The 25,270-nt window shown below is 41.4% G+C and overlaps 1 protein-coding gene across 3 annotated transcripts in view; it reads left to right on the forward strand.

The window, feature by feature from the left end:
• GRB10 (growth factor receptor bound protein 10) overlaps positions 1 to 25,270 on the forward strand; it is a 169,147-nt gene that overhangs the window by 61,211 nt on the left and 82,666 nt on the right. For all 3 annotated transcript variants that reach the window (XM_080379039.1, XM_080379038.1, XM_080379037.1), the window contains exon 3: positions 21,769 to 21,862. In XM_080379039.1, coding sequence (XP_080235165.1) covers positions 21,769 to 21,862 — 94 coding nt within the window. The remainder of the gene's footprint in view (positions 1 to 21,768; positions 21,863 to 25,270) is intronic.

Consider the following 25,270-nt stretch of genomic DNA (forward strand, 5'->3'; position numbering starts at 1 on the left):
CTGACATAAGTAATGGTTTTTTTTCTCAGTTTCTGAATATAAAATTCTGGGCATGCAGGAGTGTTCTCTTCATCTTCTATTTTCTGCCTTCCATTTATTTTCTTATAACCAAGATACAGACATGACTTTAATAATTAATAGAGTTTGTTTTCAGAGAGCTGAATTCTTACTAGTGAAAGGACATGTTCACATCATACTCATCTAACTTGGCATAAAATGCACTAAAAGCACTTGGTCACGAAACAGGGAGAAAATAGAAATTGTTTTCTTCTGTGTGTACAGAGCTGTGGATTTCAGGATTGCAACAATCCTCTTGATGAGATGAGAGCAGAATACTGCACATCATACTTCAGAAGCATTGTGCACTTCAGGAGTAGGGAAGTAAATACCTAAGAATTAATGAGTTAGAGGCTAGCTACTATAATAAAAGCTTCCTTTAATGATGTCAGATTTGTGGATCTGAAGATGATGTACTGCTGTTACTACAAGGGTCCCATGGTTTTTTGCCTTCAGCTGGAAGAACAGCTAGGCACAGATTCTCCAGGTTTTCGTATGGCATCCTTGTTTTCCGTAAAATGATACAGTAAATTAGAAGACACCTTTGGAGGTAGCCTGATCCAAGTCCGTGGTATACTGAGGTTTATTTGTTTTCCTAAGGTGCTTCATCTTGGCGAGTGTAGGTTTTTGGGAGACTTACTTTTTATACTTTCAAGGGTTGTTTGCTTTGATTGGGTGGTTAGGGAGAGTTTCTGTTTTGGCAGGGGAAAAAAAAAAAGCTTATATCTCTTAATTCAGAGTTACCTTGGAGGATGCTGTAGTCCTCATCCCTGTGAAATCTGGATGCCTGCCATGTGACTTTGTTCAATTCCCAAGTGGCAGAGATAAGTCTGTTATATTCAGTGTTAATATAGGTATACATGCTGCTGTCCGTGTTTGGGTGAATAAAATGTCTTTTGCCCTAAAAAAACACAGCATGAAAAAAAAATTGCAGAATTTCTGTCCAAGTAGACTGAAAACCTATGTGGGAAGGGCCTGTGTTTCAGCCCTCATTTTCTGCCTGACACTGTTTGAAAACCTTCATTCACTTAGCTATTGACAGTTCTTTGTCAAGGCTATGGAGATCTTGACCCTGGCTGGGATGCCAGATGCTCACTGAAGCCACTATTGCTCACCTCCTCAGCTGGACAGGGGAGGGAAAATATAAGGAAAGGCTCCTGGGTTGAGATAAGGACTGGGAGATTACCAATTGCCATCATGGGCAAAACAGACATGACTTGGGGAAATTAGTTTATGACTGATCAAATCAAAGTAGGGTAATGAGAAATAAAAATAAATCTTAAGAGACCTTCCCCCCACCCCTCCCTTCTTCCCAGGCTCAACTTCACTCCTGATTTCTCTACCTCCTTACCCCAGCAGTGCAGGGGGACAGGGAATGGAGCTGTGGTCAGTCCATCACACGCTGTCTCTGCCGCTCCATCCTCCTCAGGGGGAGGGTCCTCACACTCTTACCCTGCTCCAGCGTGGGGTCCCTCCCATGGGAGACAGTCCCCAATGAACTTCTCGGTGTGAGTCCTTCCCACGGGCTGCAGTTCTTCACAAGCTGCTCCAGCGTGGGTCCCCTGCAGGGTCACAAGTCCTAACAGGAAACCTGCTCCAGCGTGGGCTCCTCAGTCCACAGGTCCTTCCAGGAGCCTGCTCCAGTGTGGGCTTCCCAAGGGGTCACAGTGTCCTTCAGACATTCACCTGCTCCAGTGTGGAGCCTTCCAGGGGCTGCAGGTGGATATCTGCTCCACCAAGGACCTCCGTGGGCTGAGGAGTAACAGCCTCCCTCACCATGGTCTTCACCCCAGGCTGCAGGGGAATCTCTGTTCTAGTGCCTGGAGCACCTCCTGCCCTCCTTCTGCACTGACCTGGGTGTCTGTCTGCAGGGCTGTTGCTCTCAAACAGTCTTACTTCTCTCTCCAATGCAGTTGTGCGGGTTTTTTTCCCCCTTCTTAAATGTTATCAGAAAAGTGCTACGACTGTCACTGATGGCCATGGCCAGTGGTGGGTCTGTCCTAGAGCTGGCCAGCACTGTGTCTCTTGGATGTGGGAGAAACTGGCATCTTCTTACAGAAGCCGTGTCTGCAGCCTCCCACTACCCAAACCTTGCCACAAAGAATCCCAATACATGATTTTTAAGAATCAAAATAAATGGCAGCATGATTTATTCTCAGTAGGTTTAAATGCACAAGGATACTGCTTGTGTAGGATTTGGCCCAGAGTTTGGAGTTCTTCATTGTAACGGAGCAATATGGAAGGACCAGAGTGTGAAAGCAAGCTTTCAGTCCTTGGGCACAGCTGAGTGAAAAAGCACCAGAGGCATTATTGCATTGCGTCATTCTTCTACATATTGTACGAAGAAATGAAGCTGAAATGTTGCTACTGCCAATGCAGAAAGTCATCAGATTTGTGAAATATGGTGTCAGTCAACAGATATTTTGTTGATGATGCTCTTGTTTTAACAGTTTACATGTATGTGGTGTAGAGGGTTGACGGACTGCAGCAGACATGAAGTACAAAGCAGTGAGAACATTAGTGAATATTTTTGCAAGTCATGTTGCCTCCAATATGAAGTTATGAAATCTGTCTCCCTGAGTGCAGACTGCAAATGTTTTTTACAGATAGAGTTGATGCTGCTTGGTAGTTCTTGTTGAAGAGCAACTGGATCTGGATTTCTAGCCTCTCTCTCTTTTTCTTGGGAAAAATCTGTTTAAAAAATTGTACCAAAAGCAGTTATTTTCACTAGCATTGAAGTAGAAGTGTGGTGCTTACCTCTTTAAGAGGCCATTGGAAGTGCATTTGCCCTCACTGTTACATATCATCAGAATATTGTATATGAAGCAAAATGTCAAAGAAATTTGTATCTCACACTAAGCTTTTATACAGTTGATTAGTTTCCCTTCTTACAAGAAAAACCCATCAATTGTCTTTTTTGCTGTACCAGTTTACCTTTCTACAATTCCAACTGAAAGATTGTACTTTACTGTTTGCATTTCTACTTTTGTATTCTAATTCACACACAAGTTCACTGGCAAAACATGAAGTGTTTTTGAAGGTGAATGCAAGCAAGACATTTCAAGTGGCTAGGTCTACATTTTTGAATTATAAGATTTTGTAACCCATAAGGGAAAAAAAAGACTCAAAGCACCCTAATGGTCAACCATACCATTTACTGCTACCATTGAGGAAACAATATATGTATTTCAAATCAAGTGAGGAAATTTAAAGAAGTTTAATTTTGCATCTTCCAATTAATGGTTTCATGCTCAGTTCTTGAACCTATCTTTTAATCTTATTATGTCATTATATACAAGCAGTCTCATAAATTTGTCTCTTGATTTAGCTCTGTTTTTCATACATGTTTAAATCTACAGTTTACAGTTTTATTTAAAACAAAGCTGAAGGGGAATCTTATGAATGTATAGAAGTACCTGAAGGGAGGGTGCAAAGAGGACAGATCCAGGCTCTTTTCAGTGGTGCCCAGTGGCAGGACCAGAGGCAGCAGGCACAAACTGCAACACAGGAGGTTCCCTCTGAACAAGAGGCAACACTTTTACTCTGTCACCCTCACGGTGAGCGCTGGCACAGGTTGCCCAGAGGTGAAATCTTCATCCTTGGAGATACTCCAGTGCAGTCTGGACACTGTGCTAGGCAACTAGCTGTACGTGGTCCTGTTTGAGCAGGAGGGTGGACTAGGTGACTTCCAGAGGTGCCTTCCAACCTCAGTCATTCAGCGATCCTGTGAAAATCAAAAGCAGCAGATCTCTTCAGGTTCTGACTTGTGTGTAACATTAAAATGCCACTTCCAGATTGTAAAACCACCCACGTTGATAAAAACAGACCATATTCTGGTGTTTTCTCACGAAACTTCATGAGACCATTTTGAAGTAATGGTAGAAATCAGTTTAGCAGACTATAGCACCAAGCTAAATCCTGTATATTTTTTTTTCTTATGAATGGGATCTTTTCCAAATGAGTAAATATTTAACAAGCTGTTTACCAACTGGTTATTTTGGAGAACTACCAGTCTAAGTGTTTTTGCGTTAGTAACAGCTCTTGCTTAAGAGAAGTTGATGTACCAGTCCTAAGACAGCTTCATACTTCAGATGTCTGTGTAAATATAAGAGAACAGAAACTTGAAATATAAGAGTGCAAGGTTTTTGTGGGTTGGTTTTTTTTCAAATTTGCTTTGTTATAGTCAACTGGAATTATATTATTGATAGTTTGGGGTATGTGTGTGTTTCATGAACCTTCCTCCTACAGATGTTCTGTGCTCTACATATGAGTAAATAATAAAAACTGGAGAAGTCTTGTTTAGATAGGATTCCTGTACGTTTAGAGCTGTCACTTTTCAAGAAAGTGCTGTGGCTGAGATAATTCTTGGTGTTGCTGTCCATGCCAGTTGGCTCAGGACAGGCCTTTTCTATCCTTGGAAAAGGCCAGAGATGTAATGTTGTTTTATACTTAAGTATTTCCAAGAACTACATCCAGATGCAGACCTTGGTAGAAGTGCCCAGTAGATTTTCTTGCGTTACACAGTCTAGAGGGAGACTGTTTGATCAAAGGGCGGACAGTATTTCATAAGCACTGATGATATCTTCTTTTTTTAAAAAAAAAAAAGAGGGGGGGAGGGACCCAAACAACCACACCACAACCAAAATCCTGTGATTCTGCATGAAGTTGTTTAAGTGTAATCAGCTCTGAGAGGAGAATTTTTCTGTTTCTAGAAGTAAACTGTGGGTACAGTTTTCAAACTTTATTGTTAGTGTGATGTCTCATGGCAGGGGTCATTTTGTTTATACGTTTGCAGACCATCTAGTTGTAATGCTGCAGCTGAGTCCTGAACTGCAGCTGCTTATTCAAACAAGAATGTATAGCCTAAACTCACCATAGCTTCAGCAGTGAGTCACTGTGTAAAGTTGGGGATAGAACCATAGAAGGGTTTGGGTTGGAAGGAACCTTAACGCTCATCTAGTTCCAACCCCACTGCTGTGGGCAGGGACATCTTCCGCTAAACCAGGTTGCTGAAAGCCCCATTGAACCTGGCCTTGTCCAACAAGTACTAGCTATGACTGAAAAGGACCTTCACTGCTTCTTTTGCATCCTCTTAAGAATTTTTCTTTCAGTTTCTGATACAATGATACAAAAAAAAAAAAAAAAAATCCGAAAACTTCTCCCTAGGTTCCCACAAAATTTTGCCACTTTTCAGGTGTATCTTTCATTCCTAGCATCACAGGTGCATTCCCTTTGTGGAGATGTAAGATGGAGAGTGTGGTATGGGACAAGGACTTTGTTCTTGAAGGATTGGCTTTGCTTTTTCAGGGTGGAATTATACCAAATTGATCAGCTTTCAGGAATCCTTCATGTAGAAAGGGCCAGATTATTGGTTTTAATGGCCTTTTATTCTAGATAGTATTGATATTTTAATCTGAGGCATTAAGATACAGTGTTTTTCTTTCTGGTTTTGAAAGAACAACAAGCAATCAAAGGTAGGACACAAATGCCCAGCAAAGCTTTCAGGCTTTACTGCTGTTTTAAGATAGCCTTGGCTTGTGTACTGGTAAGACTAGTGTGCATATTTGAAATTCTGGCCTGTACAATGAAAAGACAAGCCCTCGGAAACAGCCAGTGGTTTTGGAGCATGCTTGTTCTTTGCAAGCTGAATGTTAAACAATGACTTAAGACTCTACTACGCACTGGCTGTAGCTCTTGATGTCTTACATGCTGGCTCCATTTTTTGACATAATTTTGGCAAGTGGGGGAACCTGGCAATCCTTCATGCTAGAGGCCTTAGCTCTAATAAAGCACTTTGGTTATTAGCACAAGTAAATAGTTGTCCATTTGTGCTTCATTAATGCATATTAGTCATACAGTAAATACTGTCATGCTGGCAAGTTCCCCAGAATACTGAATACTTCTACATAGTTCAGGAGGGGGTTTCTGACAAAGTGGTGTTGGCACCTTTCTTGCAGAAGTTCTTGAGGCTATTAGTGTAGGAGAGTGACAGACCATTATTTCAGCTCACAAGAGTTTTTGTAAAATTGATACCTCAGTGGAGGCAAAGAAGTATTTTTGATTGATTTTATACTGTTGCAGTAGATCCTTCTCAAGTTTGCAGTTAACTTTTCTAATGTCTTCAGCTGTATCTGAGGCAGATTGCTTTGAGCTGTGGGGAGTACAAATGGGGTGCCTAGTTTTCAAGGGAAAATAATTAGATACTCTAAAATCCCTTTAAGATCGTCCAATAAAATTTTAACTGTATGTTTGAAGAACCTAGCATGTGCAACAGTATGAAGACATCAAAAGCTAAGCACAATGATCTGTGTGTTTTGGTTTCTTAAGGGGGAAGAACCTTAATAGAAATGTTATAAAATTGTGAGCTGAAATGTCAGGTATGACTTGTTCTTTGGAGCAGCCAGCATAGATGTGCCAATAGTTTTTTTGTCTTTCATGTGCCTGGTAACGACTTCAGAAGGACTCACTCCATAATCTTGCAAAAAACTGGGCAAGGCTGACCAGCTTCTGGTTCCTCATACCTCATCCTTGCCCGTTTTGAAGATGAATGTGGTTTCTGCCTCTGCAGTCATCAGGAACCTCCTCTGATCAGTGATTTATTTTTTGAAGATAAGAGGGAGTAACCTTGTAGTGGTATTGGCCAGCTTCCTTAGCGCCTTCTAATGCATCCCATCTGGTCTCAGGGACTTGGTCCAGTTAGTGTGTGTGATCCATAACCTTCCTTTTCTGTGAGTAATGGTTCGGTCCCCCAGATGCTGACACTGTGCTCAAAGAACTGGGAGATGCGAGGATAAACTTTGCTAGAAAAAACTGAGGCAAAGAAATCATTGATCTTTTGTGACCTCAGCTGCTGGGTCTTGTACACAACTGAGCACTGGGTAAACTAATATTTGCCATCCATTTGCCCTTGCTTACCTGTAGAAGCATTCCTTGTTTTTTCTTGGCATCCTTTACTTGTTCCAGCTCTTCTGCTTGGGAAGTATCTCTATATTCTTTCTGCATAATCTTTTCCTGCTTCAACCTTCTCTACATTTCAGCATTTGAGCTCAGGCAGGAGTTGCTTGTCCATTCATCCTGGCTTTTTGCTATTCCACAGTGACTTTCTGCATGCCAAAATGGACCATTCTTGAGCTTTGAGGAGGCTGACCTGGGAGATCAGCTTGTTATCCTGGGCCCCCGGTCCTTCAGAGTAGTCTCCCATGGGAATCTGGCAAGCAGATCCTTGAGCAATCCAAAAATCTGCTTTCTGCAGTCCAGGACTGTAATTCTTCTAGTAGTCTTGCTCCCTTTGCTTACACTTGTTACCTTCATCTCAGCATGGCATCAGGCTGCCATCAACCTCTACCTCCCCAAATGGTTCTTCTTTGTCCATGAGCTGGTTTTGCTAGCTGTTTGATGAGGCAGAACGCTTCCCTGGTTAGCTCACCAGTCACTTGCAACATGAAGTTATCTTCAGCCCATTCCAGAAATCTTTGTAGTGTCCAGTGCTGGCTGCAGCTGCACTATTTGCTTGTGAGTGGGTTAGAAAAGTGTAGTTGATTTGTCTCCAGTTCTTCCCCATCCTGTGCACCTGGCTACAAAAATTGACTTGTTTGTCAAGGCAGGTACTCTGAGTTGTCACTTTCTCCAAGACGATGGGTGCCTCTTTTGGAAACAAGCATTGAGGTGGAAAATGAGGGACTTGACAGTGTGACAGAGGCAAAGAAGGACCGAGGGGTGCTAGCCAGTAGCCTAGGTATCTCCTGGCCCATGTCTGTCTTTTGTGGCTTCCCAGCCAAGCTGTTGATACCCAGTCTCCTGTCATGGCACCCTCCTGCCTTTCCTGGTGTTTTCTCTCTCTCCTAAGGTTTATGTCCAAGCGGGCTGTCTCCCATATTGCCTTTTCCGAGGACCTACTGCCAGCCATATCTCCCTAGAACTATCCCTCGGACAGTGTGAAGAAGCTCCCCCCTCATTAAGTGGCTTGTGAGCTTCCACCCTCAGGTCTGACTGGTGCTGCTATCCTTTGGCCATAAGTGCCCATAGCTCCAAGTCATTTGGTGGGGATGGGCATGAGACACTAGGAGTCCTGGCCAGATGTTCACCTTTCCTCTCCACTGGGGACTGGGGGGCCTTGCAGAAGAGATGCTGCCCCCCCCTCCTCGTGCCTATGCGTGAAGAGGCGGTGCAGGTCACGAAGTAAGGGCTGACACAAGCCTTGAAATGCATGAACTGTTTTATTGATTGCGAAGAGACTGTGCCTAGCCTGGCAAGGCTAGCATCTCCCTTTCCTTTCAGTGGGTTTTCTATCTCCTCTACCCCTCTGGTGGGGACCTGAGCTGTCCAGGATTTCCTTGAGTGGTTGTGTGCAGGCTGGTGCAAAGTAGTGCTTGGGGGAGCTTGAGAGAAGACATTTTGGCCTTCTGGGAAGGAGATACTACCTCTTTCTGGAGGATGGCAGTGATGGTCTCAGGAGGCAGTGACTGTACCTGTGACATCCACCTCCGTGGGCTTTCTTTCCTAATCATCCTCTACTGGCTCTGGGTCTCCTGCCACCTGGTTGATTGAAGCCGTTTAGTCCTGCACAGTCCTTCTGTATGCTTTTGCCCTGTTCTCCCTCTGCATATCCTTCTTCTTCCAGAGCCCTTCTCTTGGGCTCATTCTTCTCTGAAAAGCCAGGAATCAGGAACTGCTTGGCAAGTCAGGAGTGCTTGCGGTGGTTACTGTGCCATGACCACCGTTGGAAAAATTTCTGCAGAAGGTAACTCTAGGATCATATGTTACATATACGTTCTTCAGTGTCTTTTGTTATTCGTACTTGTTAGATCACTTCATGTGTTCAATCACCTCCTGAACGTAACAGATAGCCATTTATTAAAGCAGCTTACAGCATGTTTATCTGCCCATGTGTGCATGCTCAATTGATGTTATGAATTTAAAAAGGAATAAAAAAAAAAATAAATCACAGACTCAGACTTTTTCAAACCAAATACTGATGCCAACATTTGAGGTAGTGACCTTAAGCCTTCTGTAGCTGGAGGCACTTGCAGAGCCTGTTCTCTGAATGTGAGTTAAGACCTTAGAGTGCCCCTTTTCTCTGCTTCTGACCCTACAGAAGTATAAGGCAGTGTGTTGTAAGTTTGATGGGAAGAATGCCTTCCTATATGTGTGCTGATGAAATTTCTGCATGAAATATATATATATTTATTTTCCCCCTGACTTGAACAAATGGTTAACCAAGTGAGCTAAAGATGTTCTGAAAAACACATCTCTTGCAATCTTGTTTTTTCTGGAGTCCTTTATGTCCTCAAAATTATAACAAGCTGCTGGCTGTTGAACATGAATTGGCTGGATGGTTTAAGTCACAAACCATAACTGCTATGCTGGATGAGAGCAGGTTGGAAAAATAGTTTTGTGACAGCGTATCTTTTAGAGCATGACTTGCCCTGGAGATTAAAATAAACTCAAACCCACAAGACCAGAAACTTCTCATTGACTGACCCACTAGCATCTTCTGGAACAGGGATATTGGCACAATAACATGTGTTATTAGGATGCAAGATTACACACATGCTATCAATATCGTGGTGGTGTGCTAATGAACTCCCAAGTAATTTGCTACAGTTAATTTTGTTTTTAGTTAGATGTAATGGTCTTAAGTTCAACTGTATCCAGAAGGTGGCTTGTTCTTCTTGCCCACAGCTTGCTGCCAAAGCCTAGTTCAAAGTTTTTTCTTCCTTATCCTATGATTTTTTTTTAATTTTTTTTTTTATCTCTGGTTTGACTTTAATCTCAGCAGGAATCTTTTCCACTACCCTTATTTCACAGATCTACATTTTTGGGTTAGAAATAATAGCTCAAAACTAGAGGAAGTAGTATAATAAATACCGATTGTGCTGTAAAAGGTACCACCCTGAACTCTGGAGTTGAACTCCATCTCAGCTGAAGCGTGGTAGCTGCTCATGTGCAAGCTTCTAGCCCCTTGAACTGCAAAGTAAGCAAGTCATATTTCCCCTCCGCCCTTGCCCGCCATCTTCAGCTGCAGTTTCAGGGAAGAGAGAAAAGTGTTCTCTAAGCCACTTTAATACTGATTGAACAGCGGCTCATCTGATTGCATCGTGTCTTCCTTGGAGTGAAGAGTAGAAATCCATTTGCAGAAACATTCTCGTGGTTAGTAGCTGTAGTGGTTCAGCATTGCTAAAGCCAGTATGTTCAAAGGTTGTGCACATGGCAGTATTGCAACTGTGGAATTTCTTGAACTTTTCATCTGGCTGACCAGCTTTACCGTCCCTGTTGAAATCTCTCCCTATTTGGAGACCCTGTACCAGGGCAGGTCTTGTTTGGGGTTGTTTGCTTGCTTTGTTTCATGAGATACCTTAGCAATTTTTGGCACACCAGACATTCCTCCAGTAGCGCACTGGCAGTTAGGAAAACTTTGATCTGTTGAGGCCTTAATGTAGCCAGCATTCAGAGGATTTGTGCAGAATTAAAGCAGCTGCTGCTGCTAACCACCTTGAAGTGTTAGAGTGTGTGTTCTGACATGCTGTGGGTAACTTTGCTGGATGTATCCAGTAGGCATTAGCAAGAAGTGGGGAGAAGTTGTACAAAATAAGTGGTCACTTGACACGCTTATGCTGTGAGCAACTAGTTATAAAACAAAACAAAACAAAACCAAAACCTTCCAAGCAAGAAGAGGTGGTTGATGTGCTTGCTTTTAGCAAGCAGGTTTTTTTTCTGAGTGCCAGTTTGTGCAAAAACTGAAGATTTACACTTTGTATTGGGCTTTCCTGGGACAGCTTGCAACTTTACATGTAATCTGTTACTGTTTAAATGCAAATTACTGAACTTTTGCAAATTTCTTCCTTTAGAGAATGTTAAGTCAGTAAAGATTATCCGATAAAGCTGTCTTGATGCAGGATAACTGGTAGAGCTACCTGCAATTAGCTCACTTTCCTCAAGGAGGGGAAAACATGGCAGTCTCTACATTTAGATAGATAAATAAAAACATGTATGTTTATTAATACTGGAACAAGTGTAGCAACTAAGCACATTTCATATTTTGCCTAGAAAATCAGACAGGAATAGATAAAGTGTCCAGAAGACTCAGAGAAGTAGGCTAAAAACTACCTTTGACTGTAGTAAAATCCAAGCAGCTCAAACTAGTTACTCCTTTTTCATATTCTGGTAAGGCCTCTGAAGTTGTAGAAAATATTGCAAGTTTCTTTAATTTTGAGAAATGGGTATGAGACACTGGCACACTGAAATATCCAGGATAACCCCTGTTGTTAGTCTTAGCTTAATTTTTGTTTTGTTTTCTATCCAACTGTTGTGAACTGACAGTTTGTACGTAGGCAGCACTGCACCATAGTTTGTATTAGAAATATTGTCCAACTGTTGCTAATACTTGGGGGCAGTGACTTTATGAAGTCATAACAGAGCATCACTTTTGAGGATGATTTTTTTTGTCGGTTTGTTGTTTTTTAAAAACTTTTGAACATCAGTGTGAAAGGTGCGGTGATGTGACTTTCTTAAAACTATGAAGGTCAAATGAGAGTCAAATGTGATTAAAGGAGGAAATGCAGAAATAGAGGTATCTTGGTTTTGGTAATAGTCGGTGTTTTGGTTTGTTTGTTTTTTTCTGAGGGCTTGCAAAGTAAATTATTACTGCATTGTAAGCAGTACAAAAGGCCTATGTTTTTTAAGTACCCATATATTGTACACTGTTTCTTACACTCCATTATTATCTTTGCATAAATTATGTTACTGATTTGCTCTGAGAGAATGGGGCCCTGTGGTTTGGTTGGGGAGAGCACAACGATCTATTCCAATACAAGATCTGATGCTGAGTTGCTGATCATAAAAAGGCGTTAACTGTTGTGCTTTAGAGACGTGTCTGATTTCTGATATGATGGTTTGGGTTTTTTTTTTTTTAATAGGTTACAGAGCTGTCAGCTGTGGTGTATAAATCTTTACCCCATATCTGAGATTCTTAAATATCTTAATTTTGGTAAGGCTTGATGTTCTGGAGATGTGTAAAGAGTTCACTCTGTATCTAACTGAAAACAAGTCACCCGAACTACAGACGTCCTTGTCTGAGGTGGGCAATTAGTTCTGGGGCAGATTGCACCATGTAACAGGTAAATGGTTCTTTATCTAAGCAGAAAGGTGTGTGGTTGATATAATTAGGATCATAGGTTTGATCAGATGGGATAGCCATTTCTAGACCTAGTTAATTACTTATATAGTGCCAAGGATCACTCTTCAGGGAAGGAGGGGAGGGGTATCAAGTACACCCTAAATTGCAGCAATTGAGGAAAGTGGCTAGAAAGTAGAGAGATAAGGTCAATATTGCTGATAGTTGAAGCAAGTAAGGATAGCAAAGTAGTCTTGTATGACGTTGTCCAACATGACACTCAAAATTCATCAGACTTTCAGTTTGAAGTTCTGAAGAATAGTTCCATTAGCAACCTGAGAGGCACTTTGCTTGCTGGTGTCCGATGAATTTTAATGGACTGTGTGAGCACAGTGGCTTTTGCCCCACAGGAGGTTTATCATTTTATCATTTCTGTTGAGGGCTGTGAAGAATCATCTTCACCCATCAGCCTGTTCAAACTGTCAGTTTGAACCGGAATCATCAAGAAGACAAAAGGGTATGACACTATTGTCTTTAAGAAAGCAGACCCACATTCAGATGAGTCAAATTCCTTTGCTCTGTTTCATGCTGCTTTCATTCCTTTGATAGAGTTTCATCAGTCCTCGAGTTTTCAGAGCTGCCTAGTTGTAAGGGCGCATACACACAAACGTAATTTATCTGGCTGTGGTTACTGCTTCTCAAAGTGCAGATATTTGAATATCTATTCTTGAAGAGAATTCACTTGTAAGGAAATAGTTGTTCCTGAAACCTAGGTAGCATTGTCCCTTCTATACCTCCTGCCTCGCCCTGAGACACATGAACGAGTTGCTGCAGTGCCAGATCCCAGAGTCCACCAGGTCATCTTTTCAAGCACTGAGCCTTCCAAGGTTAATGCAGGGCATCATTAGCCTGCACTGGGACAAACTGTCCGAGGCAGTTCACAGAACGTCTCCCATCCGCTTGGTGCAAGGGTGCTGTCAAAACCTGACTCCCAAAGCCAGTGTTCTTGGAAGCAGCTGGCCAGCAGCACTGCTATAACTGGAGCTCTAGTAGTTTTGATGCCAAGTAGAACAGACGAGCTACCTTACATTTCACAGGTCTAAGCATGGAGAGGGCAGTGTGTTGAAAAAGATCAAATATCCTGTACTTTCTTTCTGTGTGTTACAACTTCCCCAGTAAGAACATGTGAAGATTTGGGGTTTTTTTAGTGCATGCTGAAAGAAAATAATTTTGAAGACACTTTCTCAGGATGAACAGGTGTATTAGCAGGTGTGACATGCTGAAATTTTCTATAGAACTTGGGTACAAATATTCCTGTTACACTTCTTTTCATCTTTCCAATGAGGAAGGAATCTACTCTGACCACGCACTTCAGAATCTTGGACAAAACACAGGAAGTGACCCTGGTAAGGGTTCTTGAATAGGCTAAAGGTTTTATGAGCAACAGCACATCATTACAGGTTGCATTACTCCCTTAGATTGCATAAGCACCATCCAGTATAATAGTTAACATGTATGGATCACTAAGTTTATTAGAGCCTTGCTGTGCTTTTAACTCTGTTTAAGTAGTGTAGTCTATTAAGTGTCAGTTCTTCGATAAGAGAAGCATACAAAATATCACTGAAAAGCCTCTTTAAAAAGAAAAGGAATATGCCATATTACTTTATACATTCTCAGGGTAACAAAACACATTTTTCCTGTTTAGTTCCTATTGGTAAACAAAATTCTCTCTCACAGAAAACAGATTTTTCAGGGACTTTGTTGATGGAGTCAGTATTAACCAAAACCAGAGAGCTTGGAACATGCAGTAAATTAGGGTTTTGGTAGCTTTTTCAGTGGCACTCCCTTGCCAGTGAGAGTGACTTGCTATGTACAAGCTAAAGATATGTTATCAGGATCTATAAGCACCAGCAGAAGAGAATTTCCATATAAGCATGTAATTTTCTACTGTGAAGAATTTCCTAATATAAACTTCATTTATTCAGTGGTGCTTTGTTGAAAATGAACCTAGTTTATGTTTTAAAAAAAGAAACAAAGACATTTTATTAGAAACTAACTGCTTCATTTTTTGTAAGTGCTTTCTAGCTAAAGACAGCTCTAAGAAGTGATTGCTTTCACCGAGAACCTTATGCATTTGTTTCTTTTCTGTATTTCAAGACTTTATTTTAGCTGTAAACTCTGTAAACCGTCTCTAACAGCCGCAGTGGTTTTAGTCTCATTAAAAATAGAACAAAGCTTTTAGCGTTTCTAAGCCTGTCAGTTGGGATTCCCGCCTTGCTAGCTGATTAAAAGACAGCAACCATGATGCATTGAATTTTCTTCTACCATAATAAATGGCAGTCTGGTCCAGAAAGTGCACACTGTGGAATATACTATCCATTTTCTCTGTGCAGAGTACTGGGAGACAGCTAAGTTCTTGCAGAAGCAGTTAGTTTCTATTAAGAGAGGACTGCACATAGTGAGAGAAATTTAATTTGATGTAGTTCATGCCCAATTCTGGGTTCAGTATTATTTAAAACTCTGATAAAGCTAGCTGTGCAAAGACCATCCTAGAGAAGCTGAATCTGTCATGCTATTCTGTATGCATGCTGTAGAAGTGCATTGCTGAAGCTGTCAGTAACATGGTACGCTCCTTCCTGCCCTACTGCAGAAAACCCTTTTATGAATAAACTGCTGCTACCAGATACTGTAGGAGTTTGCTAATCATGGTCTAACTCTTGCTAAATTAGATTTTCTTGATATTTTTTTTTTCCAGGGGGTGGGGGGGTAGGGGTGGGGTGAAGAGCCACATTTAAAAAAAAAAAAAAAAAAGCAGCAGCTAGATAGTAGGTAACAGCAGGTTTTGGTGTGGAACAATACTGCCCAAATAGCAGTTGCAGTGCAGGTAATAAGTCACATATCTGGTAAAAATCCTTACAATAGATCTGAAACACCTTCAGATCTGGCTTAGCTGTAGCAGTATATTGTGTAACTGTATCAGACCCTGTATTTAAGAAAGCTTTTTTTCCTTGATGTAGGAGTAGAAGCACTTCGCTGACTTGGGGCACACAGACTATGGGGTGTTGGTGTTGACAGCTGGGTCCAAACCCCCATTTTTTTACTGAATTGAAGGACAATCTGGTCAGTGGGTTACTGAAACCCAGACGGGGGTCGAGAGAAAAGTTCCTGCAAGGTCAGACTGGCAAGCCTTTCTGCCTTCCCCTGTATCATGGGATGTAATATAATTCCTGTGATTCATTTAACAAATTCCCTGTCACTGCAGAGACACAGACCACGGACGCAGGTTTGTCTTGTCTGTCAGTCTCATTTTCCTTTTTTTCTTTGCTAATTTCTGGTACACTGTGTTTTTCTTAGCTATTGTATATGTTGCATGATGGGCTGGTAAGTCTGCTGAGGGTTGTATGAATGTGTGTATAGCAATAGGTCTGTGCGCCCTGCCAGGTCATCGCATGTTTTCAGTGATTTGCGGCACTGAGGGTCGGAGGTGCTGCAGTGTGTCGGGAAGAATGTGCTGCTGCCTTTGCGACTCCCACAATCACGAGTTGGGCTTGTTTGTTCCTGGTCTCTAGGGTTATCGCACTCAGTCTTGACAGCCAGTACTGTAAAATCAGAAGGCTTCGTGTAGTTAGCGGCTTTGCTTCTTTAGGAGAGAGAGCCTGACTTTTGACAAAACTAAGTGGCTTTATTTTAAGCCCTTGTTTGTACAAGCTCTCTTAGCAATGGGAATGCAAAAATTCTAGGTTCACGGTTACTCTGTTGACTTACTGAGCCTTTCGCTTGGCTCTTACCTAGTCAAATTACTATAGTTAAGAGTCAGGAAACCTAGTTACAGGTCTTTAATTATGTAATATGTGGGTTGTCTGAGAATGCGCTTTAAAGTTTTTTGCCTAGTGTGCAAAGCCTGTTTTTTCTTTATTTCTATGACATGTTAAGCACTCTGGCAGAAGAGAGTAAAAAGTATGAATTGTGTTTTGAGTAAACTTGAAACCATTTGCAAAGCAGTGACTTTGGACAAAGCCAAGAGCCTTGCTCTTCCCTCACAACGGTACTTGGGACAGATTTCCTCAGTCTCTGGGTTGTCAGTAAGCTGAAAATAAGTTGTACTGGTAGGGGACTGTGTTTCTGCATTTAGCCACTAAGAAGCCCAGTGACTTTAAATCTTTTAAGAAAGGAGCATCATATGCATTACTAATTGATCTGGACTGTGGAGCTTGAATTAGAGCTTGAACATTCATCTGGATCTGTCAGGTGGATGTCTTTCTGTAATAATAGCCTATGTGTTTGCCTTCACAGGGCTAAAAGTAAAACTGAGTGACAGAACAGAAACTCTGTGTATGGCAGTGGATACCAGTAAGCTATAGGAAAGCTTACTTAGATGAACAGCACTTAAAATAATTCTCTTCTCCTCCTTGCGCATTTGGTGCTTTAAGTAATCCAAAGCTGCAAAATATGGTAATAAAGAAGCAGCGTATTAGAAAACAATGCAGAAAGTTACTGGACATAAATGCAAATAGTCTTTTGTTTGGGAAGTGAAGAACCATATGAAGCAGTCCTCAGAAGAAATGCTGCCTAATCTGTTTATTGCCTAAGGAAATTCCAGAAGCATGCTAAGAATGGCAGTACTGGGTCAGATAAAGAAATGTTTGTCTACCTCAGTGTCCTTCATTTAAGAGCATGTTGCAGATACAAAGAGAGAGTGTAATTTCTCAAAGTATCCCCTTCCTGCTTCTGGAGCCGCGTCCACTCTTTCACAGCCCTTGGTAGTTACCTCTTCAGTGAATCTTAATAATTGGGGTTTTTTGGAAACCACTTACGCTTGAATGCTTTGCAATAGTTTCCTCAGTCAGTGCTAGCAGAAGGCACTTCATTTTGCTTTACACAAGTTGCCTGAACAGGGTAAAGCTAAGGTGGCTCAAGTAATGATTTGGCTAATTTTCTCTTTACACTCGACTGGTTTTAAGACATCTACCTTGGCGTGATAAAGTGGCACCACCAGGTAGGCGGCAGGAGTGCCTCTGCAAACTGAGGCGTATCTGCCTTGATAGTCTTCTAAACCACAGTTGGACCCATCAGCACGTCTGACTTGATTTTATGTTGTGCTGGACAGTGTACAAACATCAGAAGTATGTCATGATCTTAATTTGTCGCTGTGGGACTGCTGGCATGAGTACGCGTGACTCCTGCTCAATTGAACCTTTTGTTCAGGGGCATGGCTGTGTGGGTTTGCAGACAGCTACAGTAAATCCAAAACCAGGGATTGTTGTCTTGGTGGTCTGGATGTCCTCGGTCTGGCGGTGCTCCCAGGAGCTTCCGAGAAGCTGTGTTGCCACTTGTAGCTTTCCTTCATCTTGCAAACTTCCAGTGACTGCTGAAGTTAGAAAAAGTTGAAGCCTTCAGCAGAAGGGGATTTCCAGACCTCTTGAGAAAGCTGCTCTGTCTCTGCTAATGTCAGGCCCTTCTTAGTCACAAAGAAAGAGAGAAAAGGGATGTATAGGTGTTACTTTATTATTTGTACTTTCAAATCTGCTTCCTCCCTTCTCTAAGCCCTATTTACTGTAAGATTATCCTGAATGACTGACTGGATAACCTTTGAGGAAGGAACCAGGATGAGAAAAGCAACAGTAAGAGTAGTAGCAGCATGCTGGTCAAGCCTAATAGTGCTGCCTTGTACTGATAAACAACTGTTCTGAGCTAAACTGCAGGTGAGAACAGTAGTGCTTGGAGCCGAAGAAATGATTAAACGAGCATGTGTGCAGACAGCAGAGCCGCTATAGTATGGGGGTGTCTGATGATCTGATTAAAAGACCAGATTTAATGTTTTCTTTGATAACTGAAATGCTTATCATGCTAGCAGAAACAGCAGCAAACATTGTGTGTCATAGTTGAAGGAGTGGAACTTGAAAGGCTTGGTTATAGATTGAAAAATAAATCCACATTGTCCTGGTTACTGATATGTAGAGATAACACTGTCTGTGAGTGGACTCTGGCTCTTAATGCGATGCAAGCAGGTCGCGTTTTGCATCATGCAATATAGGTTTGTGAAAGGACACTGAAATCTAACCTGTAATGACAGTGCATTTGGCTATATGAAATGCTAAGGTTTTAAAGGACTCTGTAAAAAATAAACTCTACTTCTAGATCCTTCTAGAACGCTTGCTGGTTACTCGATTAAATCATCCTTGCTTGCAGACACTGACTGACAGAGAAAACAGTACATGCAAACAAGTCAGTGAGGACTAATGCTCAGCTAGCTTCTAAAAATACTACAATAGCTGGATGGTACAGTAAGTTAAGTAACATGCTTTAATTTCATATTGAGAGCATTTATTGGAAGAGGAGGGAGAGCTGGGGATTAAAACATGGAGCAAACACATGACTTACCAGGTTTCAGCAGCCGCGGGGGGGGATGGTGATGGACCAAAGCAGGTGCCCACCTTGCTGGGGGCCTTGGCCCTGGCTGGGAGCTGGAGCCCCACAACAAGGCCACTGGCACAGAGCAATTATATAACTTTTTTTTTTTTTCCCCCTTTCTTCTTTTAACCTTGTTCCAGTGTCTGTCTGATCTCTGCTGCAGCTGGCCAGGTGCCAGCATTTGTCTGTGCACAAGGGATGCAAACACATGACTGGACGGTCATGTGAAACTACCCTGAGCTCTTTAAATCACGCCGCCCTTACCTTTTCTCCTCCACTGCCCGCATTGCTTTAATAGGTGCGGCTTTGTTTATGCACGGCTGTTGCTTTGCTTTAGCACCTGGGTTATGCTGGCCCTTGGTGCCCCAAGGAAACCTTCTGTTCTAGGCTTTGCCTAAGCTTGCAGGAGTGGTCTCTGGACCTTTTGGGGAAGGGGTTTGCACCTCAGGAAACAGGTGGGGGTGTCAGCCTTGTGGGGGCAGCATCTGGCAGGCATCGGTCATGGAAACCTCTGCTTCTAAACCCTCTGATGTATCGTACTGCGACTTTGGCTTAAGCTTTGGGAGTGAGGCCTGGGGGTCTCGGCATCTTCTGGTACAGCTGTAAGGTGATCCAGAAAGGATGAATCCTATTCCTGTAAATTACTGGCAATTGCTAGGTTTTTTTAAAAAATAATGTTTTAATTGCAGAGTTATGGGCTTGCAGCCAGCTGTAAGCCTGAAATAAGGTCGTCTTGATCAAGTGTTTGTGTGTTACTGGTGTGGGAAGCCCAAAGGTAAAAAGATGCATCTTGGCCACATCTCATCTTCCGTTACTACATAGTACTGCAAACATCTTGGCCTCCTCTGGGGACTTTCATGTCTTGGGACAACTGAAAATAGATGTAGGTGTGTAAGAAAAGGCTTATAACTGTTCTACTTTCTGTTTCTGTGGGGATGCCTTGTTGCTCTTCCCAGCTGAGAGGCACTATGCAACTGTATCCACGCATTGGATGTCCAGACACGTTCTGGGATGTGGAACTAATGCTGCTAAACTGCATCAGTGGGGCGTTAGCTACCCATTATGAATAGGTGATGATGAATGGCATGGGGGGGAAATGCACAAGGAAAGCTCTGCACTAGGAAGAAGGATGTTCTACGGCTTTGTTCTCTGTGCTTGTGATGTTCACCTCTGAACACTTGTACTAGGTTTGCAATAACTGAAGAGCAGTTGACTTCAGCTTTTAAGTTTGGACTGAAACTTTTCCTAGGTAAACATCTCACCCCTGGTATCCTTGGAGCCCTTGAAAGAATTATGCTAAACTTTCTGGGGAGCAGGCTCTTAGTTTTGTACGTGCTTTCTGCTTCCTGTAGTGGCCTTCTCGTGAGGTAAATCTCAAATTTCCTTTCTGAAGTTTTAAATTCAGATGACAAGAGCCAGGCTAATGCTGGCTGTGTGGTATCCCAAAGAAAATGAGACTCATCCAGTGAAAGCGACTAGCGCTCCAAAAACGGTAATAAAGTTAGGATGTGATACCCTGTGATTCAAGGGATTTGACATGAGGCGGGAACTCATGAGCTGCTTTTGTTCTTAATGTGTATTCAGTTAGCTCCAGTGAAGGAGGTAACAAATATTGCCATGTTTCAAAAAAAGTAAAACCAAATACAGTCATGCTGATAGGAGGTCTGATTTTTTTTTTTTTTCTGGATTCCTAAGAACGAACTACAAAAACTTGTGTGATTACCTAGACTTGGCTCATGAAATAACAGCCACTGTTGTGAAAATCAGTGGTGAGGATGTGAAGAGCTGTTAGAGGAAGTAGCCAATACAGAGGCAGAAGGCTGAGTGGTCCCAATTGTATCTGGCATAGATGGATGGATGCTATATGTATCTTAGCATATATTGTTTACTTCTGTAAACCTCCCTTAGTCATACCAGTGTTGGCACGTCTTGCTTTACAAACACCTGTGGGTTTCTGAATTGATCCCTGATGGTGAAGGCACTCAAGAGCGTTGCTTGAGTACTTGAATCAAAGCTCAAGTATCTGCTGTTTGAGACAGTCTCTCTGAAGAAGAGAGAATTTATTTTATATTCTGTACAACTATATACAGTTCTTATTCCCAAACATCACATCCACTGCATTTTCAAGCGTTAGCATAGATTCTGTAAACTGGAAATGTTGGGCTGAGAGCTCATGGTTGCATATGGTTGAGTTGCCACTCATTGTGTGCATATTATTGCTCTGCTGTAATTACTTTGTCAGTGCCATGAAGGTGGTTCCTATGTTTTGACATAAATGTGGGTCATGCTGTTATGTATTTATGCCACACTTTGGGCACAGCAAGAACATGTATACAGTCACGTAGATCACTGCAGCACAGTTTATGGGCAGTGATACGTTAATGTAGTCAACTTCATGCACTTGCTTCTGTTTTTCCCTACCCTACCCTTAAATGGTACATGCAAAGGTATGCCAACTTCATAAAACTGTGTACCTGCTCTAAATTTCCTTTTTATACTTCTAAAACTGTGTGACTTGTCTTGCTTGTTTGTTTCATTTTGTTTATATTTCAATTTTCCTGCTTTTTCCTAGTTGTCTTTTTTGGCAAGTTCTGTGAGAAACCATGATAGTTTAGACTTAGCCAAATTCGGTCTGTGTTAAAACTTCTTGAAACCTGATCCTGTGAGAGTTCTAGCGTGTGTATGTATATCTATATATATAAATAAAAATATTACAGGTTGGCATCCAGAGCCATGGATGTTTATCTAAACTGAACTTCGGATTCCTCTTGAGGTTTGGTAGTTCACTACTGAATCTGTTTCAATCCAGTTAATTAGTTACAAACCCCTAAGCCACAGACTTGGAATTAAAGAAAACAAAGCCCCAAGCCTCCACATAATTTGATGCAAGAAGAAACTTTTGTTAAACTAAGAAGTGTGTTTACATCACTGTTTCCCACTTTGAAATGCAAAACTGATGTACAGATGACCCAACAACATAATTATTGGTTCTAGATTCACGCCACTTGTATTAATGTGGTAGTCTAGTGTCCCCCTATAATCTTCCTCCCCCTACCCTGACATCGGTTTCTCCTTTGAGGTATGGCAGGGATTTTCTGTTGTGTCAGTGGTTTGGCTGTGCACAGTGTAGCTTATAGGGAGTACAGAATGCCTGTTTTTGATAAGATTTTCTTCTCTTCTGTTTTTAGGACAATGTAGATCAGACTTCAGCTCATGGTCGGCGGGATCTGGTGGAACCGGGTTTCCAAGAACCATCTAACCGCATCTCCCTGAATCACCAAGGTAAGGAACAGTGGGTGGGAATCCAGGCTCCTTGGGGGAAAGCCAGTCACTGCTTAGGCAGAGATAGTTTTGCCTCTATGTTACCATTTCTCCTTCTCATTTAAAATAATAATAATAGAAAAAATATCTGGATGGCTGAAGGAGGAGAGCTGAGAAATAGTTTTTCATCGCAACTGTCCTGTGAGCTGTGGATGAAGAACACAAAGAACTTCTGGTGTATCTCAAGCCTTGTAGCCCAAACCAGGATTGCTAGCCTGGGTGGCAGCTATATTCTCCTGTTTTTAGTGGGGTCGTGGGGAGAGAGCAGTACTGAAACTGAATTCAGTATTTGTAATGTTAAAGTTGCATTTTAAAAAAGTCTTTGACTGCTATAGGAAGAGTTCAGGGCTCTGGTTCAACTTTTGCAGTAGGAGAAAAGAAAAATTTCTTTACTTGCTTTGCGTGACAGAAATCATCTCACTTGGGGAAAGAAAGTCCTGAACTAGACAACACAATGCTGGTGCAATAGTTACGTGGACCATATAAGTTAAAATAAAATTATAATAAATCATAAAAGTCTTTCTTTGCCAATTTCTGTCTGTTCATATACCTAAAAAAAGGCAGTTACTATTATAGCAGGGACATTGAGCTCAGCTTTATGTTTTCGGCTTTGAAATAATGAGTGCCATCTTAACCAGTGAACCCCCTTTACCCTCAGGGTTCCTGATGGTTTAATTTGGAACCAAGTCCTTGAAAGTCATCTTCAAAGGTTATTTCTTCAGTGCAACAGCTAATAGTATTGCAGTCAGCACAAGGCTATTGAAACAAAAAAGATTACAAACGTAGTACTTAAAATATTTGGTAAATATGACATGCTTAACTTTTCCTTTAAATATCCAGCTGCTTTCATATGCCAAGGGGCAGCAAGGCTGGAATTTCACAACTCGTAGATCCTCAAGACTATTTATGTTTCACAAAGCAGTCCTAGAATGTAATGAGGTTTGTATTTTAACTTACTCCCCATGCCCCAAGTCTTCCAGTTTTTTAAAGCTTTTTTTTTTTTCTTTGAAAATGGAAGATGACAGGTTGCCATGTTACCCAGTCTAAAACTTCTAGTAGCACAGGCAGTGTGTTGTGGCATACTTGCGTATGTACAGAACAAGAATTTATAAATTCCATTTTTCATTTGTAGTAGAATGGTACTGTTACATTAACTTCACCTGCCTTGGGATGTGCAAATTCTGGAGCAGATCAATATAGGTGACAACTTCTGAAGCTATTTGTAAATAAACCCCTTTAATCAAGAGATTTTGAGGGGAAATGTGTCCTGTGTGGTCTAAGTTCATGCATTAAAAGTATGTGTGGGTACTGCTTATGAAGTCTGAACATTTACTGAAGAGATGGGGAATACTGCAGTTTGGCAAAATCCCAGCTTCACAGCCTGATGTTTTCCTGCTTCTTTTTCAGGTCCTTTTTTTTCTTTATCAATATTGCAGTACTGCATAAGGATCTATACAGTATGATCTGATGTGTGGCGCTCTCAGCCACTTTGAGCCAAATGTCTGTATACAAACTGGTCCAATTTAATTTACGAAACAGCTGTCTTTACAGAGAATGCTTTGCATAGTGGGTACTCGCAGTTTAATGCCTGTTTCTAGAGCAAGGCCCAGTTTATATTTTTCCCAATACTTTCTGAAATAAAGATCACTTTTGCACCCACAAATTGTTCAGGATTTTTCTGTACATCAGCTGACAGCAGTCAAATCCAGTATTTCTAAAATCTTTATTTTGTTGCTGAAGTAGGTATTTAGCACATTACTGATCTTGCCTACCAGTGTGACTGAGACACTGTTATGTTAGTGGCATGGATTAGGAACTGAAACCTGAATGTCATGCTCAGCTGTAGAATTTCTGTCATCTTGCAGTGTTGGAGGGAAGCAATGTGCCTTACAGGCATGGTATCTGCTGCTTCAGTATCTTTGAAAATGGAAGTGACTATAAGCATGATGTGATGTCATGTCTTGTGTGTTTGTTCTGTCCAAGTGTGAGCGTTTACACTGTTTCATAGCATATGAAATACACATTCTTGTCAAAGAACTTGAAAGTACAAGTATTTTAAGAGCTGCCACCTATTACAGATACTGATTAATGAATAGTACATAGAACAATATAACACTTAAGAGCTTCAGAGGTAGTTGTGACATGGTCTGAGCTAGCTCCCATGCAGTCTTATTAGTCACACAATAAATAGGAGGACCAGATTATCAACATAAAGTGGGTTTTTAAGTTCTGTGGCAGCTGTTTGCTTTTATACTCTTACTGTCGCTCACTCTTACTGTGTTATCCATTACTTTCTATTAAAGCTTTGTTGACACTGACAGTGATGAAAAACTTGAGTATATCTGTATCCAGAAGTAACTTGCAGGCCCACTGCCTGCATTTAATGAATTAATCTGTATGGTGGTATGTTTTGATTATGTTGATGAGAAAAATATTTGCAACAGACTATGGCAAATTTTGCTTCCAGTTATATATACAACATTACTTGCTGACTTCAGCTTATACCTACTAGCAGATATAAAGCTTTTAAGGAAAACTGATAGGCTTGCAACAAAGGGTTTAATGCATATTTAATGAGAGCAGAAATTGTGGAAGGGTTAGAATTGGCTAAAACACCTCATGTGTTAAGTGCTCCCTGCCTTTTTCCCTTTAGTGTACTGCGCCTTAAATGCTGCAGCTGAACTTTGAGCAACTGAACTTACTACTTTATTTTATGTATATACTTCCAATTCATACCTGACCACGCTGCTCAGTGAACACAGCAGATTGCTAGTTTCTGTTGAACATTAACTTACAGCCCTTCACTGGGAGAGCACTTGCAATTCTGAACCAGACCCTCCTTTCCACAGCCTATAAAAATGGTGATTAGCTTCCTCCCAGGCATCTGAATCCCTTCAACACAAGCTGGAAAAAGAGCATTCAAGTGGAGGCTGAGATATCCCTGCCAACTGTCCCTGCATGAATAAGCTCTTTCTTGTGAAGGGTATTTCAAGTACATGTTTCCTGCTGAATCACTCTTTTTACACAAGCAGATGCTTTATAACTGTTCAGCTTTTTATTTTAAAAGATATCTTCTAAAGATTGGGGAGCAGAGAACACTTTTTGTAAAGTTAGGAGTCTTTAAAATAGGCAGGTTTCATATGAAACAGGTGTAAAGAGTTGAGTGCAGATGGAATAGTATTTTTTCTTAGAAATAACTAAGTTCAGTAACTGCTTATGTGTAGGTATGATGAACTTGCTTACTTTAACAGTAAGTATTTTTATTTACTAAGCTATTATTTAATATTCACTTTTCAATGATCTGCTACTTGAGAAAATTTCATAAAGGTACTAAGCACAGAGAGCAGGAGGTAGGATTTCTCACCTGTG

Source organism: Falco punctatus (assembly GCF_963210335.1).
Source record: "Falco punctatus genome assembly, chromosome: 3".
NCBI lineage: Eukaryota > Metazoa > Chordata > Aves > Falconiformes > Falconidae > Falco > Falco punctatus.